Source organism: Pelodiscus sinensis, chromosome 12 (assembly GCF_049634645.1).
Source record: "Pelodiscus sinensis isolate JC-2024 chromosome 12, ASM4963464v1, whole genome shotgun sequence".
NCBI lineage: Eukaryota > Metazoa > Chordata > Testudines > Trionychidae > Pelodiscus > Pelodiscus sinensis.
The window spans coordinates 8,605,422-8,629,045 of NC_134722.1; the positions used below are offsets into that span (position 1 = coordinate 8,605,422).

Here is a 23,624-nt window from a genome sequence, read left to right on the forward strand (position 1 = left end):
CAGCAGATCTGGGGTAAAAGTTTAACACAGCGTCACAAGCCTGAACCAGAGCTCTTCCAAACAGAAAGAGTGTGTCTAGACTACAGGGTTTTTTTGAAAAAACTTTGCCTGCATCTAGACAGCAGCCGTGTTCTTTTGAAAGTAAATCGAATGAAAGCGGCAGTTTTTTGATCACTGTAAACCTCATTTTACAAGGAATAATGCCTTTTTTTCAAAAGTACTCTTTCGAAAAAAGGTGCTATTGAATGCAAACTGTGCTTTTTCGAAAGAAAGCATCTAGACTCTCTTTCGAAGAAGTGGCTTGCTTTTTCAAAAAATCTGCTTGTAGTCTAGACGCTCTCTTTCGAAAGGGGCTTTTTTCGAAAATTCTTTCGAAAAAGCCACTTTTGAAAGAGGCTTGTAGTCTAGACGTAGCCAAAAAGCTTAGGATTCACGTACTTATCCTAAAAGGACATAGAAAACTCACACCATTACATCCGACTCTGCCTAGTTCACACGCAAAGCTCCCTCCCCTCCCCAGCTAGGTACTCACATCATATTTCTCTGTCCGTTTCAGATGGAGCGCACGTTTCCAAAGATTCTTGGACAAGCCCGATTCTGGGAGCAAGACTGACATACACAAGGCTGCAGCAAAGATCTTTTTACAGAAATGCAGCGTGGGCACCAGCCCATTGCTGCTGGATTCCATGTTCCTGGTGAGAAATAGAAATAAGGATCCCAGCTTTCCAGGAGCCCGGCGAATCAGACAGAGGGAGAGAGAGAGCTGACTGCTGGAGCAAACGGCTCTTTGCTGTACAGCTTCTGGGAGGGGAAAAAAAATCAAACAAACACACAAAAAGCTTTGGAGCCCACAGCCAGGAGCCTGGAGCGGTTGCTGAACGTTCTTGTGCAAAAATAGATCAGATTCTCCCGTCTCGTGTTCCCACGAGGCGCCTATTCCCCTGGACTGATCACTGGACGGATTATTTTTAGACCTTTGTTCACCACATCTGGCATTCTCAGGGCGCGCCATTCAAAAGCCAAAGCAGGGGATCAAATGGCAGCTGCTGCCAGGGGAAATCAAGGTCCTGGAAGAGTGAGTGCTGCAAACTTTCCAAGATCACAAGTACTCGCATTGTGTCCTCTCCCCCCGTTCCCCCCACACAGTAGATGCCCTGATGGGTGGGATGGGCCCCTAGTTCTACAAGGTGGTTTATTCTCTAAGGGAGGTGTCATTTTGGGAAGGACATTCTTTAAAAACTTGACAAACAAAGGGACACGTGCATTAAAACAAGTTGGCTTTAGCGTTCGTTCTAAGGTTGATTTACATGAGGAGCAGAGGGGGCCACTGGGGAAAGAAGGGCCTGCGAGCATGCTGGAAATAGTGTGTCCATGGGAAAGGAGTTTATTTAAACATAGAATAGAAACAGTGGACACAACAGCTTCTGTGGGCCCCTGGGCAAGGTGCCCCACACACCCAGAAGTGGTGGGACCCAGAGCGGAAAAAGTGGGGCAGAAGGCAGCAGGTCCTCTGGACTGCCCAAAAAGTGGTACCTCCAGCCCTCAGCATTGCCCGGAGCGCACAGCATCCTGGCAATGATTTAAAGGGCACCTGGCACCAGCTGCCACCGCTGCTACTTCAGCAGTGGTGGTAGCCAGAGCCCGGACCCCTTTGAGTCAACGGGCTCCAGAGTAACAGCCCATTGTGCCCCGCCCCCCATAGGCAGGCCTGGAGATGAATGGCTGGCTTACAGGGCCATACAATAGGTGAAACTGAGCTGGATTTGAGACAGTTATCTCAGATAACGATGTAGGACCCTATTTTCAGACTTGATTGTGGGGCTGAGATGCAGAAATCAATATTTCGTCCTGTGTTAGCCACTTAAACCCACTCTCAAGTGCCTCTAGCAGCAGGAAGCTATTGATACCTGAGCTGAAGGCCCCAATCTTGATGCACCCAGACTTGAAGACTGGATTTGCAACTGCAAGAGGAAATCCATGTTTTATGCCCTCTTTGACCTCAGTGCAACACTATACTCAATCCTAAATTTTGGCGGCATAAACCCGGCATAAACCTGGAGCATTGCCGAGATATCTCAGTACCACCAGAGACAAATTTTCCCCTCATATAAATCCATCATCATGCTTGTGGCTGGCTTTAGATTCTGTTGTTGCTCGGAAAGCTCCAATAGCAAGATCTGTCTTCAGCTGACATGATTACACACCTCAAATGGGTTTCATTCATTTTAGAATGCAGTTCCTCCTGTTATCGCTGTCATTAATAATAAAGAACACTTCGACAAAGCTTTGATCAGACACAATTGGTAGCTAGCATCGGTGTGTTCTGAGTATCAAGAGTTGGGTGATAAATGGCAGGGCTGAATGTCTGAAAGAAATGTCATTTTCTGGACAGTATTCCCACTTCATCAACATACTTGTGCAGATAGTTCACGTCTTTGCTGCATCTTTGAAACCAAAACATGTGTCAACTGCCAGTTGTTTGCTATGAATTGTGCTGATTTCATTTGGCTCTTGAATACATGCACATGCTGGATTTGGAGCTATTCATTCTAGAGATTAAGGGTCAGGGAAGAAATCATTTGCTGACCCTTTTCTTGACAGATATGCAGCTTTGACACTTACCTGCTAGAAATAAGGACACATGTTTATAGGTGGGGGAAGACATGGTTTGCCAGGGCTCAGTACTGGCGGGCCACCAAATGCTTTGTTTGCCTGAACGTCCACAGGTACAGCTGCTCACAATTCTCAATGGCCAGAGTTCATTGTTCCCAATCAATGGCCCACCAGCAGCTAACTTTGGTGAACTGCATGCAGCCAGTGGGCTAGAGTTCCTTCCCCCCATCCTGATTTATAGATTGCAGAATTCCCTTGCATCACTAAATATCAGGAGGTGATTAAAGGCGCGATTTAAAGCTGTTCATGTCACTAGCAGACACATGAGTTCTATTAAATCTTAGCACTTGTCTACTTGGTAGCTTTCATCCTAAATTTTCAAAGCTGTAAGAGCATTATTAACCCCACTTTACAGAGGGGGAAAACTGAGTCACGGAGAGAGGTGTTTTTTTTAAGGGACTTGCTGAATATTACAGGGTAAGTTAATGACAGAGCTGAGGATGAAGCTCCGATTCCTGACGCCTCTCCCCCTGCCTTAGCCACTTACCAAATTGCTAAACATTGGCCTAATGTGTAATTAGATGAGCACAGTTCCACCTATTGGAATTAGGGATAGAAATGTAGCCGTGTTAGTCTGGTGTAGCTGGAACAAAAAACAGGACTATGTATCATTTTAAAGACTAACAAGATGGTTTATTAGGTGATGAGCTTTCGTGGACCAGACCCACTTCCTCAGATCAAATAGTGGAAGAAAATTGTCACAACCAATTTGAGGTATCCCGAAATAGCTACCCTGCATCGTAACAAGCTGCCAGTTACTTTGAAATATTTTTTAAGATAACGGGTGTGCTACTTCGGCATTCCTGTAACCTTCATTCCACGATGCGCCAAATTTCAAAATAAGAAGCGCCAAATTTCAAAATAAGTGATTTCGAAATAGAATCGAAATAAGATATGCAATGTGTGCAGGGCAAATTGCATATCTTATTTTCAGTTTAGGGTGCTGTGTAGACATACCCTTGGGCAGATTCACCCAGACTGGAACGGGGGAGAGGAGGGAACAAATTACTGCTTCTTTAATTCTGCAGTAGACTGAATAAGAGCCCACCAGCTGGCCCAGCTTTGTTTCCCGTTGCTAGGTTTTGTCAAGTTCACTTTTACGCTTGGATTTAAACAACCCTTTCAGAAAAAAGGAGCGTTCTCTTGCTGTAGAGCCTCTAGTTTAACAAAGTAGTTCACAGCAGGCTGATGGTTCCCACAATTGCTCCAAAGGAGTCTTGGCAGCCTGGGATGTAATTATCGGAATCAGGCACAAATCCTTTGCAAAGAGAGGCCACGGGAATAATTAGAAGTTTAAAAGGAATATCCCCTAACTAACCTTTTTTATGATTTGTTGAAATCTTGAACTGTACTTCTCAGCAGAGTTCTGAATTGTATTGCTTTAACTGCGAGGTATTTAAGAAAGTATTAAAAACAGAGATAGCAACACAGGGATTATGTTAGCCGCTTGTTCTGATGAACTAGGGCTTATCTGCAACAGAAAAAGTTGTTTCGCTTCAGCTGCATGGGTGTAGTTAATCCGTCCTTGTGTTCTGGCTGTGGTTGGTCTCTATAGGAGACGGAAAGCCAGGGGACAGAGAAGGCTGGCCCAAGTCACTTGTGGAGATCCTACGCTTTCATACTCTGTGGTTCATGCATTTATTGCAACTTTATTAATACATTTGAAGAATTACAAACCCTTTAGAGGGGATGCAGTGGGGACAAGGGAGACAGGCAACATCTGGTCCCTGCCAGTCCTTGTTTGCTAGGGATTCACTGAAATGTGTCCTTCTGTTTGTACAGAGGAGAAGTTGGCTCAAATGTCAGTGGTATTGCCACCACACAGCTGGAGAAATGCTTTGTTAGCATCTGTAATAATCAAATATGGAGTCACTGTTTAAAAATGGTTGGGTTATGACTCCCTCCCTCTCCCTACCGCATGCACGCATGCACGCGCGCACACACACCCACACACCCACCCACACACACACACACACACACACACCCACACACACACACACACAGAGGCTCTTCAGCCTGTGGAATTTTGAAACTACAAAAACTTTGGAAGAGGGCACCAGGGGATTATTTCTCCTCGAAGGCTCGCAATTGGTGTCACTGATGGTGTGTTACCAATATAATGATGCTTGGATCAGTCTGATCATTCCCATATGGGAAAGGCAATCAGCTGTCTCCGTATAATAAGCCATCTTTAGACCAGTATAACTGTGTCCACATAAATATTTCCAGCAGTGTGCACTACCACAGTGTACAATCATACACCCTCCCAAACAAAAGTTTATACCATCAAAAATAAGTGTAGACTTAGTTGATAAATCCAGACACTGTCTTGGACACATTTGGAAAAGATCTTTCCTCTAACAAAATATTTTATTCCATATTCTTTATCTTTTGTCTTGAGTCAAAACCTGGGGATACGCAATTCTGCAAGAAGTCCAGTTTCCCGCACTCGTGTGTATAAAAATGGTGGGACAGCTGTGGGGCTTGTGTCTTCATGGGCAAAATGTCCTTTGACTTCAAACCCTTCTGACGAGGCAGCTTCCTTGCCCTGACTGGGTATCCTTACATATGGAAAAACCACATTCCTCCATGCAGGGATCAATGTAATTTTTCAATCAATGAATGTATAAAACAAAGCGATGGGCCATATCCCCCAGTGGTGGAAATTGGTGTAATTCCAGTGTAGTCATCATGATGGTACAAACAGGAGCTATGTTTACACTGTAGGCTTCTTGTACAAAAACTTGTGGAGCATCCACACTACAAGCCTGTTCTTGTGCAAGAAAGTTTACAGTAGATCATCAGAAGAAAGGGCTTTTTGCGCAAGAATTATTCCTCTCCCCACGAGGAATACGTCTTTTTGCTCAAGAGCTCTTGTGCAAAAAGGCTAGTGTGGACAGGAACAGGGGTTTCTTGCACAAGAAACCCCTATGGCTAAAATGGCCAGCAGAGCTTTCTTGCACAAGAGAGCGTCCACACTGCCATGGACACTCTTACAAAAAAGCACTTTTCTTGCACAAAAGCACATAGCACTGTGGATGCACTCTTGTGCAGGAACTTTTGCACAAGAATATCGCCGTGCCTCATTTGCATAATTAATTAGGCTCCATTTTTGCGCACGAGCTATTCTTCCTCTTTTTTTCAGGATGAATGGCTCTTGCGCAAGAGGGGGGTTTTACGCAAAAATGGAACCTCATTAATTATGCAAATTAGGTGCAGTGATAGTCCACCGTTTGCCTCATTTGCATATTTTTTTGCACAAGAGGGAGCAGTGTAGACATAGTCTAGCTGTCCTGAGACTTGGCCCCCCAGGATCGGATGCGACCTGTAGTAGAATGAATCCAATGATGTAAGCTTGCATATGGCCCAAAGACCTGCAAGACACAACTAAAGGCTTCTGCTGCATTATTCACTGTGGAGAGGCACAGGATGCTGGATCGGGCTAGCACCATGTGGATGGGAAGACAACTTCTTTGGACTTGGAGAACAAAATCACTCTTGGAATTAGACTCTCCCTGTTGAACCAGAATAAATTAAATGACAATTAAAAAAATGTTCTCGGAGAGGCTCCAAATAGAACTCACGGGGTGTTTTGTGCAGCCACAGAAAAATGCTATTGTCCAGCCAAAAAAGGGACTAAGCTGGCCAGACAATGCCAAGACTTCCTCCTTTCCTACAGGAAAGGTCTGGCTCCAAGGGAAAGGTTAAGTCAGGCTCTTTCCCGAGAACACACGGCTCATACCATGCTGCAGGGTAGAGTAACGCTCAATGTTCAGACCCAGTCCAGTTCTGGCATGCCAGAGCTCTCAAGAATTCCTTGCATTGAGAGCTTGCAGCTTTCTGTTTTCCCTGCCAGTTGGACGTTTCGGTGCCGCTATTTTGAAATAACTGCTCCCCAGAGTAATTCAAACCAATTACTTCCCCAGTGCTTCCTGGGGCTCTAAGTTGAGGTAGCGCATTCACATTAAGGATGCCTGCTTTAAACTAATTTCGAGGCTTCCCTGGAGTGAGGACACATTATTTCCGTTTTGTTATTTTGGGAGTTATTAAGTTGATTTTAGTTATTTTGAAATAGTTTCCTAGTGTAGACATGCCCTACAGACAGATAGAAGAACATCTGCTTTCAATGTTATCATCCATCTGTATGTTCTATTATCGCACACAGCTGGATGATATGTTCTATTAGAACATACAGCTGTTAAAAATGGTTATTATAGTAACCGTCTAGCCACTAAAAATTTACAGAGGCAGCAGCATGGGGCAGCAGCCAGTTCCCCAGGAGCTGGACTGAGAGCTGGCATGTAACTGGATAACCACTAAGCTCATGCAATGAGATACGTAGATGAGGATGGGAGGTAAAATCTGCCATTTCTCTTTCCTCCTCCTCCTTTTCTCTCTCCTCCTTACCTCCTCCTCCTTTTGTCTGGAAATGGATGACAGGGAAGGGATCACATGAGGATTACCTGTTGTGTTCACGCCCTCTGGGGCATCTGGTATTGGCCACTGTCGGCAGACAGAATACTGCACTAGATGGACGATAGGTCTGACCCGGTATGGTCATTCTTATGTTGTTCTTATGTTCCTCCTTTTCTTTGCCGATGAATTATGATCAAAGTGAGACTGCTGCAAAACTGTGCACCGCTGGACCCTGCACTTTGGATGCAAGATTGGTTGCCTGTGCTTGTAGAATAAAAAAGCTACTAGAATATATCTATCATTCCACTGAAATATTATCAGCATTCATATTTACTTGTGCTATACCTTCTAAGTGGTCAAACATCCAGAAACGGATGAATGAATCCGACAAATAGGGGAATAAGAGCATAATCAAAAAGTTATAATCAACTCCACTTCTGGTGGAAAAACGTCTACTAAGACCTGAGCTGAGCCAATTGTTCCTCTCATAGGGTATGTATAGACTGCATCCCTCTGTCGGCAGAGAGATGCAGATTAGGCAGGTCGACATTGCAAATGAGGCAGGATTTTAAATATCCGTGCCTAATTTGCATAAAATGGCCGCCACGTTTTGCCAACTCAGCACTTAGTTGGCAAAAAGTGGCAGTCTAGAGGGGGATCTGTCGAGCAAGGAGGTTTATAGGATCTGTCGAAAAAGGCTTTCTTTCTCGACAAATCCCCCTCTAGACTGCTGCTTTTTTCTGACAAAACGCGGCAGCCATTTTAATGCAAATTAGGCACGGGATATTTAAATCCCTGCCTGATTTGCAATGTCAGCCTGCCTAATCTGCATCCTTCTTCTGACAGAGGGATGCAGTCTAGACATACCCATAAAGTCCAGGCAACTCTCTCCTCTTAGGACAGTGTATTAGGCTCAGTACCATCTAAAAATATTGACTCTTTTGTATGTTTATTTCTTCTGTGAGGGGGGAAAGCTGACTGCTGGATGCCATGTCAGATGTGTGTTACCAATGGGTGCAGGAAATGTATAGCATGGAATAAAGATGAAAGGGAATGCAAAATGCAGGCAAGTGATTCTGTACAAGCGGCTTGCCTCAAGCAGGGCAAATGGGATGTAAAGGGTTTGTTCTTGTTAACGAGTTTTATGGTGCATCAGATACATTAGGCAAATGAATTTGATTAGAGAAATGTTCCCATTCACACTGTGTCCTGGATGTATGTATTCAAAACATTTTGCCACTTACAAAGAGGAAGTTTAGAGAGACAAGATAGGTGAGGTAAAATCTTTTCTGTTTAAAAGCTTCAGAGGGGGAGCCGAGTTAGTCTGTTAACTGGAAAAACTTAAAAAACAACAAATAGTCTAGCAGCACCTTAAAGACTAAAAAAACATGTATGGCATCATGAGCTTTCATGGGTACAACCCAGTTATCTGAAGAAGTGGGTTGTGCCCATGGAAGTTCATGATACCATCTACATGTGTTGTTAGTTTTTAAAGTGCTACTAGACTATTCCTTGTTTTTTAAGTAAGATCGTTTGTTGGACCAACTCCTGTTGGCGAGAGAGACACATTTCTGAGCCATGTTTACTCAGCCTAGAGAACAATTGTGCCTTTTTTGCACGGTGGGTAGCATTTATTACTTCAATATGCCCTCAGAAGAGCGTGTGGGAAGCCAAAATAGCTCTTCGGGCAGGACTGTCCCTTGCAAAATGGTGGCTCCTCCCACCCCTTCCGGCCCTTTCCTTCCATAACATACTTCCTCACCTCTCCGGACCTCCATGAGGCCTCTCTGCACCTTCGAAATCTGTGAAGCGGGCAGAAGTGAAGCCTAGGTAGGCCGGTGGAGCCAGACTGACACATTGTGCCCTCCTCCAGCCCTGTGGAGATTACCATAATCTTGGGACTGTCTGATATTTACCTCAGAGCCCTCACCACAATGTGTGTGTGTGTGGGGCGGCGGTGGCCTCTTCCCAGGTGAGAAATCCTTCTCCCAGCAATGAATAATGCGAGAGGGATTCTTTTCTCCAGAGGCTTGCGGGAAGACACAGCAGCAGCTGCCTATCAGCTTCTCGACTGAAGCTCTGAAGCCTAGGATGCTCTGTCACAAGCAGGAGGGAGCTGGGTAGCTTTCTGCACAGACCCTTTAAAGGGCATCGCCCCTGAGAGCTTGAATGGTGCCTCTGTGTAATTCAGGAGACAAACGATTCCTTGCGAGATGTGCTCTATGGCTATGTGTATGCTAAATAGCTATTAGAGAGTGCAAATTGCGTATTTTACTTCAAGTTACGGTGAGGTGTAGATGCACTGTATATAGAATATATAGACTCATGAGCTTCCGTGGAGTGGTGTAACTTTAAAAAAGGGAGTAATCCTGTGGTACCACTCCAATTCATCTGTGAAGTGGATTTTACCCATGAAAGCTCATGATTCTATATATTTTGTTAGTCTCTTAGGGCACAGCTACACAGCAGGGCTAACGCTGAAATAAGCGACACAATTTCAGCTACATTAATTGCGTAGCTTAAGTCGAAATAGCTTATTTCAGCTTTTGGCACTGTCTACACAGCAGGAAGTCGAAGGAAGAGCACCCTTCCTCCAATTACACTTACTCCTTGTAAAATGAGGGTTACAGGAGTCGGAGTAAGAAGTCCTCCAGCTTGACAGTATTCTGACATTATGTCAAAATTACTGCTTGTAGTGTAGACGTGGACTATCTTATTGCGGAATAATGTCAGTTATTCCAAAATAACATTGCTGTGTAGATGTACCCTAAGGGCATGTTTACATTGGGTAGTTATTTTGAAATAACTCCCCTTATTTCGATATAACACAGCGAACGTCCACACTACCGAGCCTGTTCTTTCGAAATAATAACTCCTGCTCGTAAAGAGCAATAAACTTATTTTGAAACAGTTATTTCGGGAGTTATTATTTCGAAATAGCTTGGTAATGTAGACATATCCTAAGGTGTCACAGGACCACTCATTGTTTTTAAGTATGACTAAGTTGCCCTGTATAGAATGAAGTCCAAGAAGGAGACCAGCAAGAAAGGAAAAGCCAGAACAGAAAAGAGGAGACTGAGGGGGGGATATGATAGAGGTCTATAAAATCATGAGTGGTGTGGAGAGGGTGGATAAAGAAAAGTTATTTATTAGTTCCCATAATAGAAGAACTAGAGGACACCAAATGAAATTAATGGGAAGCAGGTTTAAAACTAATAAAAGAAAGTTCTTCTTCACACAGCGTGTAGTGAACCTGTGGAACTCCTTGCCAGAGGAGGCTCTGAAGGTTAGGACTATAATAGAGTTTAAAGAGAAGCTAGATAATTTCATGGAGGTTAGGTCCATAAAAGGCTATTAGCCAGGGGATAAAATGGTGTCCTTGGCCTTTGTTTGTCAGAGGCTGGAGAGGGATGGCAGGAGACAAATCGCTTGATCATTGTCTTCGGTCCACCCTCTCTGGGGAACTTGGTGCTGGCCATTGTCGGCAGACAGGATACTGGGCTAGATGGACCTTTGGTCTGACCCAGTACGGCCGTTCTTATGTTCTATGTTCTTATGTAACAGAAAGAATAATAATAGAAGAACTCACCTCCAAAACGCAGCGTAAGATCAGAGCTGCTAAGAATCCCCTGCATGACCGTGACATGCAGCAACAAGAACCAAAAGGAGATTGACCTCGCCTGGCCATCAGGGGAAGTTCACCTGCCTTGATCAGGATCGGTGAGCATGGCACTCTATGCTTAGTATGTGTATTCTGCTTGCTTGGTAATTATCAATAAATAGAGAGTAAGGATATTATGGCGTAAGGCTATTTCACCAGTCAAAGGTCCTGCAAACCTGCAGGAAGTTACTCCCTGAGCCCTAGGATATGTAAATTAACAGGGTCACACCATAAGCTCTAAGAACTGGGTAAAGGTTTGTGTGTGAGTGACAGAAACTTTTTTGTGGGTCACATCTGGAGCTTGGCTGATATAACTTCCTTAACTGTTCAAGTCACATTTTTTCAGCCTGCTGAGCCATAGCTTAGTTTTGTGCAGGTTTTGGAAGAAGCATAAAAGTCCAGGTCTCAAACCCACCAGTAACTCAGAGGGAGGTCCCCCTGTAACTGGCTAGAACAGAAAGGTTCCGAACTCCAGCTGGATTTCTTATGAAAGTTCTGCAGGCAGGAAGCAGATCGTGAGCAGCGCCACCATTTTATTTGCGCACAAAACTTTCCAGATGAGCAGGGTCCTTAGTAGAACTTCACTGTTGAAGCGCAGGGTCCCCATCAGTCGCGGCTGTTAAGTATGACGGAGCTTGCTTTTTCCACAGGTGTTATCTATGGGAGATCCTCCTATGTCAGACATAAAGGGGAACATGGAAATTATTTGGACGTACTGTGCAAGTGCCCCCCTTAAGTCTTTATCCACACTACATAGCTTTTAGCCACTTGACCGTTTTGACACAGCCGTGTTGCTAACACCTGGTAGCGTGAACGCAATTTGTCAGCATTTCTGTGGACAAACTACGTCTACCCCCTAAGAGTGGGACTCTCACTGGCTGTACCACCACGGCAAAACTTTTGTCTTTTATTTTGGGGTGGGGGCAGGAAGGACTTTTTAAAATGATTGTGAATAACCAAAGTTTTGTCATTCAGCTGGCAGGGTAGACAAAACCTTAATTGATGATTTGCATTCTCAGTCACATTCTGTTTCCCTCCATGTTCCCTTTTGTGCATCTGCTACCACATATTTCAGACAGAAAGGAAGATGAAGATTCGGAAGACTCAGGGAATTGCTTATATCAAGAGAAATAACAACATGAAAAATGTACTGTAAAGCCTGAATATAAGTATGTTGTTTATTACCCACCGGAATTAACAATAGACATTACTTCAGCAGGAAAATGAGCTGGTTATTTGCAGAACACAAATTGAAAAAAGCTAGGTCACCCTACAAGATCTGTGCTGGGCTTAGGAGCAATGCTCAAAACCAGATTGCATTACCGACCTGTGATATGTCATTACCGTCCGAATTGATGAATGGAATTGCATTGATGAAGCTATGGAATGCAGTCTCAGCTGTAACACTGACAGGAATATGCTTAAAGCTCTCTGTGGAGTAGTTTCTCCTGTCACACGCCATGTGAATTTAATGCTCTGCAGAGTACGTAGCTCACTTTTATTTCAATATAATGGTGAAAAAACAAAACAACAACAGACAACAAGAAAAACCCAAATCTTTCATCCCTACCACATTCCTGATTCTTTCTTTTTTTCTGAACAAAATTCTTGGAGAAACTGCCTCACATCTCTAGCCCTAAATATACCATGTAAATTATATTGGGTATGTCTACACTGCACGTTTATTCGAAATAAGCTATTCTGGAAGAATTGCTCCGAAATAGCTTATTTTGAAATAGCACGTCTACACTTCAGGGAAGCTTCAAAATTAGTCCGAGGCAGGCTTCCCTAATGTAGACGTGCTTCCCTAACTGAGACATGCTATCTCAGTTTAGAGTCCCAGGAGGCACTGGGGAGGAATAACTTACAATGGCCCTGCTGTGGAGCTATTTCAAAATTGCAGAGCGTCTACACACACCTTATTTTGAAATAGTTATTTCAGAACAGGCATTGTTCCTCATAGAATGAGGTTTACAGATTTCAGAATAAGCCATCCGTGATTTTGAAATTATTTTGAAATAACGGAATGGCTGTGTAGATGCTCGCATTGTTATTTCGAAATAACGCTAGTTATCTCAAAATAACGGTGCAGCGTAGATGAACCCATGTTGTCCTGGGTAATCTCTGTGGAACCATTGGAGGATGGTGTCGCCCTCTACTTGCTCTCAGCCAATCCCTGCCTCGCCTCCCCAGACACATTCCGAATGTGGAATACAGCTTCTAGAGTACTGGGAAGAAGGGAACACTTCTATTTTACTAGGTCCTTTACACTATACTTATCACCATAATATCTGTAATGTGGACATGGGTACCCGTATCTCCTCATCGGAGGGGATACAGCTAGCACCCATCTGGTCCTACATATCAAAAGCCACAGGGAAAGTTTGGGAAGTTCAGGTTTTATGGGATCCTATTTTGGCTGGTTTCTTAAGTGTGTTTCTTTTTGCCCTGGACCAGACGAACGCAGGCTGACTTTGCATGAGTTTCTGATCTCATTCCCTGGCTCCCTAATTTGAGGCTCTGCCAGAAGCTAATTCCTTTTGGGGCAACTTCAATTCCAAACAATCATGCTTCTCTTCCTACCCTGCCTGTAATTTCTGCTGTGTTTTTATATGAATTACTAATGTACTAATTGGGTAATTGAATAACACAATAAAATTCTCTCATCTTCCCTTAAAAATCTTTATTGAATTTGATTTTGTCCCAACATAACGCCAGCTGGCTGGAGATCTTTGCTAAACAGGGCCGGATTCTTTAATTGCATTATTGGCAGCCTCGTTGCATTCCTTTGTAATGTACGTGGTCTCAGTCCCCCAAAGAGCTGTAAAAAAGGAGGACGGTGGAATAACTAAATCATAGTTTCTTGCGTGGTTAAATTCCAAGTCCCGTCTTGTTCCCCTCGTGAACCATGGGTGAAGAGGCACTGCATTATATATCGGCCCTACCTACACTAAAGTAGGGAGTGGACCACTTTTACAAAATGTAGTTTTCCTTCAGATCCCATGGAAAGTGCTTGATTGGCTTGAGATCCATCTTGTGGGGGAGAGGAATCAGCCAGTTGAGAGAGTAATGGGTGAGGGGCTGTGTAGCTAGAATCAAGGATAACAGCTTGGGGCAGGATCATGTTTTCTGTGGAGCAACTTCTGGGTCTCTGTAGTGCAGCCACAGTGGACTTGCTAAAGCTGATGCAGATATCTGGGGCTTGAATAGGTTTCTGGGGGTCATGTAGGTTTGGGGAAGTCCCCCTTATAGTTTTTTCTGCAGGGTCTACATAGTGAGGGGGGAAGAGAGGGATAAATCCCATCTTCAAGGAGATAATGGAAAAAGGATCCTTGCTGTGTGTTTAGTTTTAGATTTTTTTCAAGAGAACTTGCACTTCTACAAACTGTCTGGATAAATGTAGGCCAAAGGACCTTGGGGAGGTTTAGTGTATTGGACGGAGCTCTGCTACTGCGGCACACAATGAAAATACTTATAATTGACCAATGGGATTGTCCAGATTCTCAACTCCAGAGTTGCCAGCAATGATTGCCCTTGTCACAGTTACAAGGCTAGTTCCTCACCGGCCCCTTCTCTGAATGCAATCTTTCAATTATGAGGTCTTTCTCTCCCAGTGGGGGAATCCTACCCTTCTCCCAATTTAGACTGAGTCCTTAGCTATAACACCCTGTGCATGCTTACCCCCTATAGATGTGAATGGGGTTAAGTATCTGTGACAAGGGGCATGGGGGAAGGATAGAGAATAAGACAGAGATTATCTTATTGCCTCTATATAAAACCATGGTATGTCTATATCTTGAATACTAAGTACAGATGTGGTTGCCTCATCTCAAAAAAGATATATTGGCATTGGAAAATATAGGCTGACAAAAATGATTAGGGGTTGAGAACGGGTCCCATATGAAGAGAGATTAAAAAGAATTGGACTTTTCACCTTAGAAAAGAGGAGACTAAGGGGGCATATGATAGAGGTCTATCAGCATGACTCATGTGGAAAAAGTGAATGAGGAAAAGTTATTTACTTATTTGCACAATATAAGAACTAGGGGTCATCAAATTAAATTAATAGGCAGCAGGTTTAAGACAAACAAAAGGAAGTTTTTCTTCAGTCAGCACACAGTCAACCTGTGGAACTCCTTGACAGAGGATGTTGTGAAGACTAGGACTTTAACAGGGATCAAAAAAGAGCTAGATAAATTCATGGAGGTTAGGTCCAACAATGACTATTAACCAGGATAGGTAGGAATGGTGTCCCTAGTCTCTGTTTGGAAAAGGATGACAGGAGAGGGATCATGTGACGATTACGTGTTGTATTCCCTCCCTCTGGGGCATCTGGTATTGGCCACTGTTGGCAGACAGGACACTGGGCTAGATGGACCTTTGGTCTGATCCAGTATGGCCATTCTCATGTTCTTAACTCTGAGAGCTTATAACCAACAGTAAACACAGTGATCCAAGGCACCTTTCTGTGTTGTTTAATCTGAACAGTCAGAACAAAGCAGAATGTAAGAGAAAGAGGTTTTAAACTAGGCTACGTCTACACTGGCCCCTTCTTCGGAAGGGGTATGCTAATTTTGAACTTGGGAGTAGGGAAATCCGCGGGGGATTTAAATATCCCCTGCGGGATTTAAATAAACATGGCCGCCGCTTTTTTTCCGGCTTGGGGAAAAGCCGGAAAAAAGCGCCTAGACTGGCGCGATCCTCCGGAATAAAGCCCTTTTCCAGAGGATCTTTCAAATAGGAATAAGAGATCCTCCGGCAAAGGGCTTTATTTATGACAGATCTGCATCTAGACTGCTGTTTTCGAAGCTCCGTTTCGAAAAAATAGCAGCAGCCATGTTTATGCTAATGAAGTACCAGATATTTAAATCCCTGCTTCATTAGCAATTTTGATGTGCCTAATCTACATCTCTCTGTTGACAGAGAGGTGTAGTCTAGACACACCGTTACACAGCAGCGTTATTTTGGAATAACGGCCGTGCGTGCGACTACACAGCAATTCCGTTATTTTGAAATAAATTCAAAATAACTGATGGCTTATTTCGACTTCTGTAAACCTCATTCCATGAGGAATAATGCCTATTCTGAACTCACTATTTTGGAATAGCAGTAGTGTGGACGCTCCTGGGCCATTCAAAGTAACTAATTTCCAGTGTCTCCTGGGGTTCTAAATTGAGTTAGTGCATCCACATTAGGGAAGCCTGCCTGGAATTTTGTAGCGTACACGTGCTATTTAGAAATAAACTATTTCCCAGTATTTCTTCCAGAACAGCTTATTTTGAAATAAGTGTGCAGTGTAGATGTACCTTCATAGAGCTGTCTTGCTGAAGGTTCACCATCCCTTCGGTAGCCCAGGTAACCTCTTTTTCACCCACCCCCCAGCACACTGTGTGTCAATCTATACCTTGCAACAGCCTGACCTCTGGCCGGAATCTGTTTAACTCTTTCTGGTCCTTTTGATCTGTTGGTTCTCAGCACTGACAAAACAAGCTGGCTGTGTCTAGACTGGCAAGTTTTTCCGCAAAATCATCTGCTTTTGCGGAAAAACTTGCCAGCTGTCTACACTGGCCGCTTGAATTTCTGGAAAAGCACTGACGATCTCATGTAAGATCGTCAGTGCTTTTCCGGAAATACTATGCTGCTCCCGTTTGTGCAAAAGTTTTTTTCCGAAAGACTTTTGCGCAAAAGGGCCAGTGTAAACAGCACGGTAGTGTTTTCCGCAAAAAAGCGCCAATCGCAAAAATGGCGATCGGGGCTTTTTTGTGGAAAACCGCGTCTAGATTGGCCATGGACGCTTTTCCGCAAAAAGTGCTTTTGTGGAGAAGCCAATCTAGATGTGCTTTTCCAAAAATGCTTTTAACGGAAAAGTTTTCCGTTAAAAGCATTTTCGTAAAATCATGCCAGTGTAGACGTAGCCGCTGTGTAACGTGGCTGGAGACAAAGAAGTGGGATCTTTTCTGTTCATGGTTCAGACATCCCCAGGTGTCTTAACTGGAGCCAGGGTCTTACCTTCCTCTTGTTTTCCCAATAGCCTGCCATAAAACTAAACCAACACAACCATACAGTGAAAACTCACCGCCCAACCCAGTCCCATACGCTGTTCATAAATCATTACAGATCCCCTCTACACGGCCCGGTCAAGGGAAAGTCAATTTGAAACCAACTTCCAAATCCATCGCAGTAAGCTACACACAATTAGCGTGAAGACGGCTTATTCCTGCCCATTGCTCTGCACAGATGGACCCTTGCATCCATGCAAAGCTGTTTGCAGAATCAAAGTCTGCCCAGCTACATCTGCTTGGGTCCATTTCTTCTAAAGCTTCCTCTCAGCCAGCACTCTAGTTTTCAGTTTGCTTGTCGTCACTGGTGCCCGTTGAAGTTAAAATTGGGTGCACTATTAATGATATCACCATGAATATTTGGCAAAGGACTCTTTTGTGAAGGGCCTGATCCTGCTAGCACTTTGGAACGTGATTGTGTATGGGACCAGGCCCTTGATTCCGAGAGTTGTGTGTGAAACATGCGCTGCCCGTGGGCTGATGAGCCAAACACAGAGTCAGGAGTGCCTACCCTAAAGCAGTAGGCACAGCCTACCCTCACTGAAGCACTGACCCATTAAACAAAGCTGTCGCTTCCAGAGATGCAGAGGAGTAGGGAGAAAGTGTGCTTGAGTACATGGTTGCCCCAAAGTAGGGTGGTTTATTCAGGGCTGGTCTGAGGCATTGTGGTGCCCTGGGCACGGGCGCACGGCGCTGCCCCCGGGCGCATGATGCATGCGCGGGCCTGCCCATGGGGAGTGGGCCCACCCCCCTAGGGGGCGCAGGCCCGCCCCCCTGGGCGCATGGCACAAGTGCGGCCCAGTCCGGTCTGGCTGTTGCTACTGGCGCATGCGCTGGGCCATGTAGGGCCCCGTGGCCGTGGGGGGAAGGGCGTTGTTGGCCGGCGCCGTGGGGATGCGGGTGGGCCGGCGCTGCGGGAGCCAGGCACATGGCGCCTGATGGCACCTGTAAGGGATGCCTTACGCCCCTTACAGCTGCCATCAGGCGCCCCCCATCAGTTGGCGCCCTGGGCAGCTGCCCGTCTCGCCCATACCTCCGTCCGGCCCTGGGTTTATTGTTAATCTCACTTCAACCCAGTATGTGCTATCAATAATGTAACCTTCTGCACCTAACCTCCATCCCAGACCCCACATCTTCTCCATTAATAGCATGGAAGAGGGTGATACCTGACCACTTCCAAATTCTTGGAGAAGCTCCCATAAAAAATGATTGCCCACACCTGACTTACAGTTTCAGAGGAGACCATTTACATGTAGAAGGAGATGGATAGATAGATAGATAGATAGATAGATAGATAGATAGATAGATAGATAGATAGATAGATAGATAGATAGATAGATTGTATGGGGATAGATAGATAAAGTTTCATTGAGCCGTCAGGCAGCACATTTTTTATTCAGCATTTTGTGAACTAGTTCTTTACAAACCTGATGCCTTGAGTTTCTGGGTAAAAAACCTGCAAAAGGGCTCATCAAGCACTGTGGGAGTGACCCAACATATTGTCCCCCAGGATACCGGGATGTGGAAAGGGCAGGAGGCACTGCCTAGAGCAGGGGTGGGCAAAATCCAGCCCACCAAGCATTTCTCTCTCTCGTGCCACCCAACATAATTTGACTGGAGTGCAGGCTCCAGGGTGGGGCTGAGGAGGAGAGCTTTGGGATGTAGGAGGGGGCTTTGGCTTTGAGAGGGGAGGGTCAGGGCTGGGGCAGGAATGGCTTCCCTTGAGCAGCTCCTGGTCAGCGGTGCAGCGGGGATGCTAAGGTAGCTTCCTGCCTCTCCTGGCACCGCAGACCAGGCTGCACCCCAGAAACAGCCAGCAGCAGGTTCCCAGTCAATGGGAGTGTGGAGCTAATGCTCAGGGCAGTGCATGGAGCCCTGTGCACTCTCCCCGTGCACCACAGACCTAGGTGCTGGGCCTGTCACTGGCTGCTTCTGGGGTGCAGCGCAGTCTGATGTGCCAGGGCAGGCAGGAAGCTGCCTTCGCACCTCCGCTGGTCACTTGATCCCCCTGCAGCAACGAGACCCAGTGCCTGACATTCCACCACCCAGGAGTTTGAAAACAACTTTACATGGCTCTGGTGTGGGGTTGGATCAAGACATGCTGATAGGGTTGCCAGACAGTTTAAAAAATACCGGACCCCGCCCCCCCAAAAAAGTGCTGGGAAAATTTTGTTGAGAAAAAAAAAAAGCGCTGGGCTACTGAAATGCAGTCATGGCCCCTTTAAGGGACACTCCCCTGCCACTTCTCCCACCCCTGCTGCGCGTCCGTCTGATGCCGAGCTGGGAAAAGCCGAAAATACCAGACATTTTATTTCTTTAATTTCTTTACCAGACAGAAACCAAAAATACCAGACTGTCTGGTTCAATAATGGACATCTGGCAACCCTACATGCTGAGGCCCTAAACTATGTCAAGTTTAAAAGTCTGCATAGCATTATCCCCAAAATGTGTATTATTCTAAGAGAAAGGACAGTGAAAATAGAAATAATAACGAGTATAAATACTTAGGCAAGGATGCAACTAAACACCAGTAATTTTTTGATTCGGAGGCCCCTCATAATCTGAGGCTATAAGCTGTAACTTTCTTACCTTGGGCATAAATCCGGCACTGGTGACACGAAGGAATCAATGTAGTGTTCTTAGTATGACTAAGATTCAGGCTCCTTGGCTGTGTCTAGACTGCATCCCTTTTCCGTAAAAGGGATGCAAATTAGACACATTGCAATTGCAAATGATGCGGGGATTTAAATCCCCCCAGCTTCATTTGCATAAAAATGGCTGCCACTTTTTTCCGGCTCAGAGCTTTGCCGAAAAAAAGCGCCAGTCTAGACACGGATCTTTCGGAAAATAAAGCCTTTTCCGAAAGATCCCTTATTCCTCTTAAAATAAGGAATAAGGGATCTTTCGGAAATGGCTTTATTTTCCGAAAGATCCGCATCTAGACTGGCGCTTTTTTCCGGCAAAACTCCGAGCCAGAAAAAAGCGGCAGCCATTTTTATTCAAATGAAGCTGGGGGGATTTAAATCCCTGCTTCATTTGCAATTGCGATGTGTCTAATTTGCATCCCTTTTACGGAAAAGGGATGCAGTCTAGACACGTCCGAAAAGAAATTCTTTAAAAGGAGACTGTGATTGTAAAATGAGAATATTGGGAACTCAAGGTCCTGAAATGACTTTTATTTTGTATTTGGAAATGGGTGAGGTTTTCAAATTGCAAGCCCCTGGCTTTTAGGTATGGTCAACTTCATAGTAAGGAGTCCAGTCCTCAGGTGGTATAAATTATCACAGGCTTACTGAACCTTATGGTGAAATCTTGTTCCTCCTCCTCCTTAATGGCAAAATTCCCATCCACTTGAGTGAGGAAGGACTTACAGAACTGGTGCTGAAATGTGTGGGTTTCAAGCACCGTAGGGGAGTGACTATTAACCGTCAGCTAAGTTTTCATTGGGAAGTTTGTGCATGGAAACATTCCCATCAGTCTAAGGTGGCATGAAATCTTCTTTCAGCAAAATGTTTATTTGGAGCCAAGTTTAAGTTGGCACTTTCCCTTTCATCCTGTAGTTCCTATGGTGCAATACATCATAAAGGGCATTTTATTAAAAGTTGCAAAGTGATCTCACAAAAGTTCATTCCGCTCATCAGAAATATGTCAGACCAGCAGAAGGCCTGATGCTATTGTATTATATCTTGGCCATTTATGTGTAACCATTACATTTACTTTGTTGGAGCCTTTGTATGTGGCCAAGATTACAGGATAAAAACTGCTGATGAGAGATGAGGAACAGTCCCAGATTCAAAAACACGCACTAGAAACTGACACTCCTTTCATGCCAGCTGAGACATCGAGGGCCTTTTGTTTTTCAGATGAACTGCCCTAGAGATTAGAAGGCTAAATAGTTGACCCAGAAAGCAAACATAAAGATGCTGTGTTATTTTTTAAATGACTGCAAATATAAAACCCACACACAGAGACGCAGACTTCCAGGATGCTCTCTAGTGGGAGACACCACGTGGAAGCTGGGATTATGCCAAAGTGTATACAGTCCATTGATGTGCCGCTGAGGACCACCAAAGGAGTTGGGGCCAACATATGCCATGACTTGAATGCACGTATAAGAGGCACGGAAAGCAAACAAAAAGATCCTTCCCCATCTCCAAAGGAAGGTGATTAGTTCAAAGATTCATCCTTCCCTATACATTTTTTAAACTGTCTCAATATTTTCCTGATCCCCTCCCGCAAAACTTTTAAAAACTTTCTCCCCACTTGTCAAAACAGCTAATTATGCTCCCTCCACCCCCGCCTCACTTGTGTCAGGCTTTACAGTTCATTGGCTGTAATAGGAGGCTGGCTTAAGTACAGGCTCTATAAACTTTAAAGCCGAAACCCCTTAACTTTGCACATGTGCATAACGTCTAGCACATGAAAGCACTGACTGAGCTCTTCTCAGGATCAGTGGGAAAAAATGTTCTCAGGCTGTTCCTTTTAAGGAGAAAATGAAAACAAGCTGCGTACCAGTTGCCAACTGGAATTGATTGTGAAGAAAAATCCTTTGTAACCAGGCCAACCAGCTCCCAAATCCCTCCTGTGGCCAAGGTCAGTCTGTAGCAAACCAGACTCAGTTTCCCCACTCTCTTTCAACTCAGAGTCCTGCAAATCAAACTCTAAAAACAAAACTCCTTTGTGGGGCTGGATTTATCAAGGAAAGTGACCAATCAGTCCCAGAACAGAGCTTTCAAATCTTCCACAAATGCAACTGTGTAATCCTTCCTACCAGGGCCTATGAGGCCTATCTCCCTAGAGCAGTGGTCCTCAACCAATAGAGGTTGCCGGGTGCCAGGGGGCGTGGCCGTTCGCCCGCCGGGCGCCAGGGGGCGGGGATATTTGCACGCCTGGGTGTGGGGCGGGGCCCCCCCCATAGCTGCGCGCCTGGGGCCGTCGATCCCCCTCCCTAAGCTCCGCGCACCCGGGGCCGGTGCCCCCTCCCCCAAGCACCGCGTGCCCAGAGCGCGGGCGGCCAATTCGCGGTGCTCCCAGGGCCGGCGCTCACTATGCGCCATGCACCCGGGGCCGGCTCCGGCACCATGCATACGCCACATGCCCGGGGCCAGGCCAGCCCTGAGCACTTGGCGGGTGCACACTAATGCCCCCCGTGGGCACCGTGTTGGGGACCACTGCCCTAGAGTCTCTCCCCCAAAGTCTCAAGGCCCCCTTGTGCAGCTGGCTCACTTATAGCAGGCTGTGTAGTGTTTTCCAATTCCTGCTATAGGTTCTCAATTCCCTGCCGATACCTCAGAGTTCTCATTCCAGAGCCTATTTTCTACTAGCAGCCGTTCCCTGCCTTAGCAGGCTTCCGCTGAACTCTTTCACCCCCAGCTTAACTCTTGTTGTGCCTACACCTGTTTTAAGAGCACCATCTCCTCTAGACACAGCTGTTTCTTTTTAAGTAAAAATCCCAACCCCCTTCTCAGGCAAGACTAACTGTACTGGACTGGCTGCCTCCAGGCTATTAGCCCTTACTGGGGGAGGCTGCCAATGTTCCCTCTAATTTTGTCCATCCGTGTGCGGAATAAATTTTGTTCTGTGCACCAAGCCATGGGTGGATGTGCACCACCAGTAGAAACACGGTCTGCCAGCTCTAGTGCTCTGCTAATCAGCTGGGTGGCATTTGAATTGGTCCTGGGCAGCTGCCCAAGTGCACAGCTTCCACCCCATTTCACTCATCATTTGTTCCTACTCTCTCCAGGTTGTATTGTGCGGGATTCTCACTAAACTAAATCAGACACATACCGCGAATGGAACAGATGCATATTCCTTTTACAGGCCAATCATCCCTTCATGCTGTCCAAAAAGAAATGCTATTCCCTAGCATTCAGGCAATAGTATGCCATAGAAACTAAGCAGACTAGAATATTGCACTAGAATTATTTCCCTAAAAGGAAATAATTAGCTTTTAGGGGTCATAATAACATAAGAACAGCCATACTAAGTCAAACCAAAGGTCCATCTTGCCCAGTATCCTATCTTCCAACATTGGCCAATGCCATATGCCCCCGGAGAGAATGAACAGAACAGCAAACCACAAGCGATTTCACCCCTGTCACCCATTCTCAGCTTCTGACAGAGGCTAGGGACACCATTCCTACCCATTCTGGCTACTAACCATTGATGGACCTAACCTCCATGAATTTATCTATCTCCTTTTTGAATCCTGTTAAAGTCCTGACCGTCACAACATCCCCTGGCAAGGAGTTCCATAGGTTGACTGAGCGTTGCATGAAGAAATATTTCCTTTTGTTGGCTTGTTTGTTTTGTTTGGTCATTGGAAAAGAGGGGGAAAACCTGTTTTTTTTTAATAGTTTACATTTGACCAACATTTTACTTTTATTTTAAATGTTGCATGCAGTTCTAGCGATTGTGTTTTGATCAGCCATGAGTTCTAAGGGCCTCTTGCACATTTTGCCTCCTGAAACAGCAGGAAATATGGAAGGTTGTCTGAAAGGTGAGTTTCCTTCCCAAAATGACACCACACACTTATTGATCGGCAATCACAACAGGCTTGATCCAGAGAGGTGCTGACACGCTGTGACTTCATTAGGAGTTAAAAAGTTCTCAGCATTCGACATGAGTCCTTAGTTGAATTAGCCTCCAAAAAAGTTTTGTTGCTTTCATATTTCACTGTTATAAACCAGTTTCTGAAGGGGAGGAACTTGACAGCATCTTTTCTATCTCCACTGAGCATAAATTTTCTGGCCCATTAAAGCCCTTATAGACTAACGGCTGTGCGTGAATTCAGAGCCTGGTGCATTGAACTCCTG

The 23,624-nt window shown here is 45.1% G+C and overlaps 1 protein-coding gene and 1 long non-coding RNA gene across 3 annotated transcripts in view; both read right to left on the reverse strand.

The window, feature by feature from the left end:
* WFDC1 (WAP four-disulfide core domain 1) overlaps positions 1 to 1,072 on the reverse strand; it is a 36,428-nt gene extending 35,356 nt beyond the window's left edge. The window contains exon 1 of one of the 2 annotated variants that reach the window (XM_075939984.1): positions 533 to 1,072. In XM_075939984.1, the coding sequence (XP_075796099.1) occupies positions 533 to 1,012 (480 nt within the window). In that variant the 5' untranslated portion in view covers positions 1,013 to 1,072. The remainder of the gene's footprint in view (positions 1 to 532) is intronic. The other variant, XM_006134873.4, reaches the window with a different exon arrangement.
* A 9,264-nt stretch (positions 1,073 to 10,336) lies between these two features.
* The window catches only part of LOC142831138 (uncharacterized), a 28,384-nt gene continuing 15,096 nt past the window's right edge, over positions 10,337 to 23,624 (reverse strand). Inside the window, exon 3 of the long non-coding RNA XR_012906795.1 lies at positions 10,337 to 11,422. This is a non-coding gene — a long non-coding RNA (uncharacterized LOC142831138). The remainder of the gene's footprint in view (positions 11,423 to 23,624) is intronic.